Raw genomic sequence first — 10843 nt, 5'->3', positions numbered from 1 at the left:
TGTTGCAGCCGCGTCCGTGTGCGTGTCTGTCTGTCTGTGTCTGTGTGTGTGTCTGTTAAGGCTATACGGGGGATCTTTGTCTTTGTAGTGGGGAGCGGTGGTGTAGCGGTTAGCGCGCCACGCTACGAACCTGACGACCCGGGTTCGAATCCCGCTCACGGCCAACACCGGTGACGATTATCTAAACCGGTACTGGGCTTCCCCTAGGTCGACTCGGCCTCAAATGAGTACCTGGTGGCGGTGTGTAAGCATCGCCACTGGGGAGACAAAGGCGACCGGGCGTGGTGCTGGCCACCCACCCCCTCGTGTGCCGTGGCGGCCTTCATAGGTGCTTGCTAACAGCACTTGCCCTGACAGTCTGTTAAGGCTACACGGGGAACCTTTGTCTTTGTGTACATGTGTGAAAATACACAATCAACCCTCGCTGTCATATAATGTATAGACTACTGTAGTACACAGTGGGAGACACTGCGCATTCACAATTGTGCATTTTGTTATGCACACATATACAAAAAAATAATATAAGCAATATATGAAGAAGATTAAATCGCTTTACAGCATACGTACGCTGCTGGGGCAAGTGGTATTATCGGACAGCTATTAAGACCCAAATATATCCACAACAAAGACAAATACACACACACACCTACATACATACACACCCACATTTCTAAACACAAATAAGCATTCTACTCACGCACACACATTATGCACACACACACACACAAAGATCACCCGTATAGCCTATATGGCCAGCTGGAGCAAGAGCTGTTCGGGGCCACATATGGAGGCCTAAACAGCACACAAAGCTGGTCGTGTTACCACCAATTATCTGCAAACCGCATCAAGTACCGTTTTAAGGCTGAGCCGAACCAGGGGACATTTCAGAACCGATGTTTGTCATATACCGTAACTGTCGTAGTGGACATCTGTGAGGTTGCTGACTCGGCTATCACGGGAGGAGATGGAGCGTATACTATGGCACCACTGTGGCGAGATGTTAACTACCTCGCCTGGTATGCAGGAGGTTTTTGGTTCGATTCCGACCTTGACGCCTGCTGTATATTTTGGGTCTGCGTGTTTTCTCTCTCTCCCCGTGGTCGCGTGGATTTTTCTGCGCGTCCTCCAGGTTTTCCCCACCACATTTAGAAACGTGCGTTTAGAGTATTTGACTGCTAGAAATGTCCACGTGATGACAAGCCACTCCGTTGAGCTATCATTTGTGAGAGCCAGCTCGATTGTGAAAAACGAGCTCTATAACTCAGTAGGGCTTACCTGGTAACATAAAGGTAATTCTAGATTTGAAGTGTTCGTGACTGCAAGGGTCCATACTCTTTTGGTTTTTTTTCGGTAAAGTCACGTAGGTAAAAAATAAAATTAAAATTAATAAAAATATTTTTACCTACGTGACTTTACCGAAAGAACTAAGAGTATGGATCCTTGCAGTCACGAAAGCTTCAAAATCTAGAACCCTCAATGCATGTTGATTCTAAATGTGCAGGACCTGGAAAAAAAAATCCATGCGACCACGGGGGAGAGCATGCAAACTCCAAATATACAGCAGGCGTCAGGGTTGGGATCGAACCCACGACCACCTTCATACCGGGCGAGGTAGGGCCTCCACTAGAGGGAGCTGTATAACAGAAGGCCCTCGAGGAAGTATGTTGGCCTACTCATCCACGCTGGCTACTCTTCCAGAAGAGCTGGGAGCACCCACACTTTACCCCACCACACGTGCCCTGTTGTGTAGCGTTGGGAGGATAGAGGCGGAGGCAGGGATTTAAGACAGTTGTGCCACACCGGGAGATCTCAACCAGAAACTTCTGGATTGAAAAGCCAATGTGCTTAATCATCCGTGTACGTTTATACGTGCAGTCTTAAGCGTTCTCAACGAATGCTATCTGGGCGGCTACTTGCTTTTACTTTAGGCCCACAATTCACACCTCCCGTCTCGCTGGGGATCGAACCCGGGCCCAGTATGCTAACCGCTTCGTCACCGCTCGCCGGAATTCACTCACCCGCAGACAAAGATTCAATCTAGATTTGAAGTTTCCGTGACTGCAAGGATCCATACTCTTTGGTTCTTTCGGTAAAGTCACGTAGGTAAAGAAAATAAAATAAATTAAATCACGACGTTTCGGACACAACACAAGCGTCCGTCATCAGGTGGGACAACCACAGCAAAAAGCAGTTGCTGATATAGGCATAGTTCAGCAACTGCTTTTTGCTGAAATAAGCCTATTTCAGCAACTGCCTTTTGCTGCTTTTTGCTGTGGTTGTCCCACCTGATGACGGACGCTTGTGTTGTGTCCGAAACGTCGTGATTTATTTTCTTTACCTACTTTACCAACCAAAGAGTAAAGTAACAGCCTCTTTGGGGCTGTTAACGAGCCACTGTGAAGGCTGGCTCAGCACGTGAGGCTTTGGGAGGCCAGCACAACGCCCGGCCGTCTTTGTATCCCCAATGCAAATGTTTACACACCGCAACAGGTACTCATTTGAGGTCGAGCCGACCTAGGGGAAGCCCAGGACCGGTTTAGCTAATTGTCACCGGTGTTGGCCGTGAGCGGCAATCAAATTTGGGTCGCCGGGTTTGTGGCATGGCACTGCTACACTACCGCCCCCCCCACACACACGTACACGGCGAATACACGCTAAGTAACGACTCAGATGAATGATATACGTCATTTTCGGTATAAGTCCTATCCTCTGGAACGAATTAACGACGTATAACGAGGTACCACTGTATTGGATGTATATTCGTTTCCGGCGGAGACCACAAGAGAGCGCAATTCGTCAGTTTCGCCAGCAACATGCAGGAGGAGGGGGCACGCAAAAAGAAAACTCGATAAATGCATCGATGTGCGCGTGTGACGATCGCTTTACCGATTGTATTTCATTCGCAAAATTATAACGCCAACGGGACTTCTAGCCTGACAGAGTGAACACTTCCGGGCAAACGAGACCGCAATACAAACAAACAGAAACAACCCACGACTAACAACGTGGAAAAATATGCCAACGTTGGGTCAACTTCGTGCGTTGATGGGCGGATTGCTCGGATCGAAGTCGTGGATTAGTTGCGAGTGCACTGCGCTCTTAACACAGAGACCCGAGTTTGATTCCCGGCCCTGGGATAACATCAGTGGCGAGTGGGATGTTATAACCCGTTCTGGGGGACACCCCCCCCCCCTGCTTCGTGCCCCAGACTTCAAACTATACTGACACCTTTTTGTTTTTATATTTTATTAATTTTCATTTAATTTTTTACCTACGTAACTTTACCGAAAGAACTAAGAGTATGAATCCTTGCAGTCACGAAAGCTTCAAATCTAGAATTAATACCCTCTACGGGGAGGAATTTCACCTATCTGTTAGAATTTTTCAGTTTCACCTGAAGACGGAAGCTTGTTTTGCCTCCAAAACGTCGTGATTTTAATGTTTTTATTTTTTATTAATTGTAATTTCATTTTTTACTTACGTGACTTTACCGAAAGAACTAAGAGTATACTGACACCAGCGTGGTGAAGTATGGTTGACAAAGAATCCCCATGATTGACACAGCATGGGGAGACCTTTATCCACCAGTGAATTGACAAAGGACCGAGATTTATTATGCCAATTCATTGACTACCTATCATTTTTGGGCGGCACTACTTTTCATATCCCTCCGCTTCAAGCGGTCTTGAGTTAGCCTGGACATGATTGTCATCCGATATGAAGACTTAAGTTTTGCTGGCTGGAATGACGTCACATCCGGAGGGAGAGATGGAGGAATGGACGGACGTCTGAAGGACGTGCAAGGCAGCTAGTTATCAATTCAAATATTTAATCCGGAGAATCCCCTGGGATGGTCACATCTCGTTCTGCAAGGGTGTCCAGGGTGTCACGTGTAATCTAGCAGCACACGTGGGAACAGCGGCGAGACTTTTCTTACCAACTTCCCCCCCACCTCCCCATTTCCCGATCATTATTACTCGTTACGATAAATCGTTGTCATCACCGCACGCTCGTCTACATATCAACCACTGCATCGATCCACTCACGCGGACACACACGGTCTCGATTTTTCCATTGCCCTGCCTCTTCCCATGATAAACTCCAAATCGGGATTTGTCCCGGCTTAAAAAAAAACCCCCGTTGTGGCTTCAAGCTCGACTTAGTAAAAACAAAGCGCCAAAGATCGTGGGGGAGGGCCCACCTGGGAAGTGGGCGGTGTTAGCAGCGGAGTAGGCGGGGCTTATAAGTGGGTGGAGCCAGTGTCAAAAAAAGAGCCAATCACCATGGGTGGTTTGGGTGGGGCTTTGTGTGATGGGGGGCTAGTGACTGAGTGGGAGTGCCTATCGCAAAGTGGGTGGGGCTCACAGAGGGAAGGGATGGCAGCTCACCGCAGCCCTGTCCACCAGCGCACAATGGGGAGAGTGGCCGTGGTGTCGTGATTAGCAGCACACTGGAACGGTTCGATCTCCCGGCACAGCAGTTGAAACAAAGGGATACTTTTCGATTTAAAGCTTTCGTGACTGCAGGGATTCATCTTTGTGGTTCTTTCGGTAAAGTCACGTAGAAGGGAAATAATAAAATAATAAATATAATATAATAATATAATATAATAAGTAATAGAATAATGTAATATATTTTTATTATTATTATAATTTTAGTTTAATTTTTATTATTTTATTTTTTCCCTTCTACGTGACTTATCCGAAAGAACCAAGAAGACAAAGGGATACGTTTCTTAAATCCCCCCCCACCCAAACCTCTGAACACCCATCAGTATGAATGGGTGCACCACAGTTAGTGGTGGGGTAAATTATGAGGTACTCTCACCTTGAGCAAAACGTTTGACCAGTGTGGAAGAGTAGGCCAAACAAACAACCTCGAGGAGGGACTCTGTACAGTATATCTCCGTCCAGTGAAAGCCTTTCTCCGCCAGTGGCGGTACGAGCAAGATAATAAGAATCTAGAATGTGTACCGTGCACAGTATTTGTTCACTCTCCGAGAGAGAGGGTGAGACAGCGAAAGAACGATTCAGAGGCACGGGAAACCACACACCTCCAATTAGCACCTACAATTAGCACGATTGGCTAGGTACGGTGCGAAAAAAGTTCAACATACCCACGTACATGCGCGGCAACAAAATTGTGCCCAAGCTCTGTGGCCCTGTAAAAATCGGGATATTTGGCAAACCCCTTTCATCAAAATCGTCCGGGCTGCACCATTACCTTCACCGTAAGGTCTCGCCACTCTAGGTGCCACGGTGAAGAGAGGTTAACTACCGCGCCTGGTATACAGGAGGTCGTGGGTTCAATTACGACCCTGACGCCTGCTGTATATTTGGAGTTTGCACGCTCTTCCTGTGGTCGCGTGGATTTTTCTCCAGCTTCTCCAGTTTTTCCCCTCCACATTTAGAATCAACATCACGCGTTCCGAGTATTTGGCTGCTATAAATTTCCATGTGACGAGAGGCCACTTCGTTGAGCTATCATTTTTTGTCGAGGTCGCTTCTGAAAAAGAGCGACATGGCTCAGTGAGCCTTCTCAACCTGTGAAATAAAAAAATAAAGTTTTATGATAATTGTTTTTTTACCCTATCTGGCAACAAAACTGACACCTTTTTTTACAACGAGTCATGTTTACATAGACCACAATACCTGCAGTCATAATGCAATAGAAGGGTAAAAAACCAATTATCATATTTTTACTGGCAAATGAGGTTCTAATGGCGGAAGAAAGTTTTTATTGGGTTTAGTTTAGTAACCTACGCACGCCGGTGCGCGGTGAGTGGGCGTGGGGGAACTCGCTCACCTTGGTGTCGGGGGAGGCGGTGGCGTGGAAGGCCAGGTAGGTGCGGTCACGTGGAGCGAACCGGCGCCTGCGCACGCGGGACGGGGCCAGGCCCAGCGCCCCCACGCCGGTGTCCGTGGGGCCCACGGGGCCCACGGGGCCCACGGGGCCCTGCGCCTCCCGGGGGCTCCGAACCTGCGGGTTGACCTTCTCCACCTACCCGGTGTACAGGGGAGGGGATTGGGGGGGGGGCAAGGGGGGTAGATTTTAGCGCGGTTGGCTACGTGCGGTGCGAAAGAAGTTTAACGAACAGTACGTATGCTAGCCCTTGATGTAGAAACTGTTGTTGACGAGTGGCACCTACGAAGGCCGGCACGGAACACGATGGGGGTGTGTGCCCAGCACCACGCCCGGCCACCTTTGTCTCCCCAGTGGCGATGTTCACACACCGAATCAGGTTACTCATTTGGCGCTGCTGAGTCAACCTAGGGGAGGCACAGTACTGGTCCAAGTAATCGTCACTGGTGTTCACCATGAGCGGGAATCGAACTCGGGTCGCCGGGTTTGTAGATTAACACGCGCACCACATACGCGCCGTCAGAAATCTAGATTTCTGGCACCGGCCTGATGATGCTGGTTGTAACTACCAGCGAAGCGTAGCAACAAATTGTTCAATCGTGTGTGTGTGTGTGGATGGCTCTCCAATAATCCCGGTGGTGCTGTTGAAGCGGTAATTAATTGGCGCGTTTGTTCATCACGTGACCATGCTATTGATTAGCTGTCGGGTGAAGGAGGGTGCACAACACACATTTTGCTCAGACCATCTGACCCCCAATTAAGAATCCCAAATTCACTCTTTTTTGTGCCTCGGGTAAAAAAAGGGCCTCTCGCATCGTGTCATTAATACCAATTGTAGTTTACCGCCCCTTCGTCAATCCACTGCTGGATGAAACCACCACTACCACTACCCCCCTACCCCTTCCCCCGCCACGTGAATGGGAATGTCTGACCATACTTCACCACTTATACGCCAGCGTGGGGCGGGAATCGCACTCGGGTCGACTGGGGTCTATTTAGAGTGCTGATTAAGGGGGGGGGGGGGGCTTTATCCAGCAGCGGACCGAGCATGGCTGTTGATGATGATTGTGACTGGATGAACTCACCTCGTGGTCGGGAGGAGTCATAGCCCTGTGACTGGGAGAATCTGCAAATGACAGGACAGGGATATTTTAGAGAATAATTGTAACAATAATGTTTGTGGGTTTTTTTTCTCTCTCCCAAATTCATTTAAATCTCGCGATCATCATCATCATCATCAGGATTTTACGACCGTACTGACATCTCACAACCACCTCGCAGGTTGAAGCCTACAACACCTGGTATTCCCAGGTGGTCTCCCATCCAAGTACTAACACCAGTCTCGACCCTGCTTTAGGTCGAGATACAGCGAGATGGGCTGCGTTGAGGGCAATTCGGTTGAGAACATATCATTTGTATCGTATTGATGTTGAGATATGTTTAATATTAATGATGTATTCTTTGAAATATGTGCTGTGGCTGAAACGTCAAAGATAGACTATAGCGACACCCAGACCACTCATTAATATTACCCATATTTAAAGCTTTCGTGACTGCAGGGATTCATCTTCTTGGTTCTTTCGGTAAAGTCACGTAGAAGGGAAGTAATAAAATAATAAAAATAAAAATGTATTATGTATTATTTTTATTATTTTATTATTTCCCTTCTACGTGACTTTACCGAAAGAGCCAAGAAGAAGAAAAAAAATATTACCCCTATTCACCGATTGGAACATTCCAACATCCCTACAATCTGTGTGCGTGTTGCCTGTACCATTCTGGCCGGGGGTGGTGGGTAATAGGCAAGTGACGACGTCACACGCCTGCATTTGCAGAACATGTTTTGGTTACAACGCATCATAATCATTGCGAGCCATGATCAAGCAGTTGCCTCCATCCACGTGATTCTTTCACGAGTTGGAACGCGTCCATCGCGGAGATGGAGCTACGAAATCAGTGTGCAAGGTGCAGGGTTGAATCGTTACTCTTAGGTTTTTTCGGTAAAGTCACGTAGGTAAAAAAGTTAAAATGAATCAAAGTAAAATAAAAATAAAATATTTGATTTTATTTTAATTTTACTTTTATAAAAAAAAAATTACTTTTATTAATTTGAATTTTTTACCTACGTGACTTTACCGAAAAACCCTAAGAATATGAATCCTTGCAGTCACGAAAGCTTCAAATCTAGAATTGAATCGTTACCTCGCTGGAGGGTTGTGACAGGTGCCGCGATGGATTGGGGAGGCCTTCATCCAGCAGTGGATGGACCATGGCTGCATTATGATGATTACATTTTGATATTAACCAATAAAGGAGCGAAAACAGTGACTCATAACAGATACGCCTTACTGTATTTGGAAGTGAATTATTGATGATGATGATGGTGATGATGACTTCAGCTGTGATGACAAATGGATTTCGGAATGAGTAATGGGTGTGTAGCGATGAAGCGTTTTCGTACTCCACCTACGCGCTCCCGTTACCTGCTCAGCCTGAGCGAGCTTAATCAGGTCCACCAACAGCACACCTGTGCAATTAAGCCATACAAATTACATTTTAATAGGACGATAATTGTATACCGGGTGGCCCAAAAGGTGTTATTTCATTTATTTTCACACTTGCATTAGAATATTTAAATTGTAGATTTTTTGAGCGGCTATTATATTTAATGCCTAGTTATCATTATCAATATCTAGTGTTGATTCTTACTGTGGGATCGCCTCAATTCCGTCGTTGTGGCGTCAAATCATAATCGACGAAGGCTCAGAGATTACACAGCTGCATTCGTTAATAGAAAAAAGATCCTAAAATTATCGCCGGAAGATAATTCATGCGTTACGCATTAGTGTCAAGTGGCAGTCGATTTGCACATCCGTTGAAATAAATTCAACAACCATATGTGATCTGTCGAAATGAATACAGCTTAATGACCCCATGCGTCCAGCCTTTTGGACCGCCCCTGTTTACACACAGGCTGGTAGCACCTCCAGCAGGGAGATGGAGCGATGTGCGTGTGCTGGTGGGTGGATGGATCCCCGCACAACCGCGCGAGAAACTGCGACAGCAAACGGAGGAGGGGCTTCATCTAGCAGTGGATTGATAATGGCCGATGATTAAACATTGCTTGTGAATGGGGTTACGTGTATAAATGTGCTGCTCAATTTGCCTGCTTCTTTTTGAACAACAAGATCGCTAATGCATGTCTATGACGTATGAGCTAATATCACCATGGCTGCATTATTCATTCACGCACAAAAACACACGCAAGCACATGCCCACTCTCGTAAATTTTAATGAGCTAATCTCTCATATCCACACAGAGTGGGGGTGGGGGGGCAACGTAAATCATAAAACACAAACACACAGCTCGCGAGGACGCATTCCACCGGAATGTACCATCTTCCTTCGCATCCCATTGCAAAATCATCATCATCCGCATGCGCATGAGCAACAGCAGCAACGCCCATACGTACACAGCAACAAAAACACATTTCGTTTGCAAGAATTGCAATGCGAATGAAGAGGGGGGGGGGGGGTTGAATATTTACGTAAAGGCTCAGGCAGGGAAAGGTCGACTGACCAACAGCTGCCGTCCATGTTGTCTCTGCGCGTGTGAGTCGGCTATAGCAGCATCATCAGCATCATCATCATGACCACCATGAGCAGCAGCAGCCAAATTTAAGCACGTAAAAAAATCATAACAGTGGCCGGGTTGAACACTTAGCAGGCAATGAAACCAATAAAGAATCGGGCTCACCTCTCTCCGGCAAGCGAGATCGCGTTGCTCTGGTGCGCTTGCAGAATTCACGTTCACAACGCTGCTGCTGCTGCTCCCGCTGCTGCTGCTGCTGCTGATGATGGTGCTGATGGTGATGCTCCTGCTCCTGCTGCTGATGATGATGATGATGATGCGGTTCACTTTCTCCGCATGAGCGACGCCTTCGGGCGGAGCGCGAGAACCAGCCGATGGCCACGCCGGCTACGCCGAACAGGAACGCGGCGAGGAAAACAGCGATGACAGCGAGCAGAGCCGCGGTCAGGCACGCGCACGCGAATGACGCCGCCTGGAGTTCACCGCCACCACCACCAGCCTCCTCCTCCTGCACCGCCGCCGCCACCACCACCACCACCGCCGCCGCGGACCCCTGCAGTGTTGGCGCAGAGGTTGGACTCCGGGCTACGGCCGTGCGACGCACTGCGACCTTCACGAGCGCTTCGCTCGGCGTTCCCGGCTACAATGTCCGCGGCGGTGGCGCAGAACTCGCGTGCCATGCGACCCGGCGCCTCCCGGTCGCCGTGGCTTCGAGGCGACGACGCGCCCGCCTATGTGGCCAGACGATGATGGTGGTGCTGGTGATGATGATGATTGGGAAGGTTTGGGCTGGGCGGGTGGATATAGTGGGGGGAAGAGGAGGAGGAGGGGTGGGTAGGAGACGGGGTGTGTGCGGTGTGCGGGTTGGACTGGAGATGAGAGTGGCAGAAGAGAAGAGGGTGGAGCAAAGAGGTTGGGTTAAGAGCGGGTGTCGTGGTTACACGCTTGCGATCGTCCGCGTGGTGGAGATGGACTGGATAATAAAACAATTTTAAAAATGATGCTGATGATTAAAATTAAAAGCTCACGTGAATTTCTGCTCAAATGATGAGGATCGAGGCGCTGCTCATCTCCTGAGCCACTGGTGAAATTCCACATTACTATGACGGGGGCGAGTCTTTCCATAGGACAATCACATTTGACTTGCCCACAAAGTGGTACCTATTTTACTTATCCCAGAGGAAGGATGATGGGCTGAGTCAATCCACGACCGCTCCCGAACGCTGAGCCATTCGTCCCAGTGGCTATGATATGCGATTTATGATGAGGATGGATAATGATTACCAACCAGGATGTTATTATGATGATGATGATATTGATGATTAATGATAAACTCTAAGGCCGTGGTTCTTAACCTTGACTGCAACCTTGCGCCCCTTTGGTTCTCAA

General features: G+C 48.1%; 1 protein-coding gene across 12 annotated transcripts in view; it reads right to left on the bottom strand.

Annotated features, from left to right (window-relative positions):
- Positions 1-9935, bottom strand: part of LOC133352837 (microtubule-actin cross-linking factor 1-like) — a 326018-nt gene extending 316083 nt beyond the window's left edge. For all 12 annotated transcript variants that reach the window (XM_061568768.1, XM_061568771.1, XM_061568769.1 and 9 more), the window contains exons 1-3: positions 9620-9935; positions 6948-6988; positions 5806-6000 (exon numbers count right to left, since the gene is read on the bottom strand). In XM_061568768.1, coding sequence (XP_061424752.1) covers positions 5806-6000; positions 6948-6968 — 216 coding nt within the window. In that variant the 5' untranslated portion in view covers positions 6969-6988; positions 9620-9935. The remainder of the gene's footprint in view (positions 1-5805; positions 6001-6947; positions 6989-9619) is intronic.
- Between the last annotated feature and the right edge of the window lie 908 nt (positions 9936-10843).

This window comes from Lethenteron reissneri, chromosome 42 (genome assembly GCF_015708825.2).
Source record: "Lethenteron reissneri isolate LAM-NWPU_2019-01 chromosome 42, ASM1570882v1, whole genome shotgun sequence".
In the NCBI taxonomy this organism is placed as follows: domain Eukaryota; kingdom Metazoa; phylum Chordata; class Hyperoartia; order Petromyzontiformes; family Petromyzontidae; genus Lethenteron; species Lethenteron reissneri.
The sequence above is the reverse complement of the archived record's forward strand: the minus strand, read 5'-3'. Positions and strand labels throughout refer to the sequence as shown.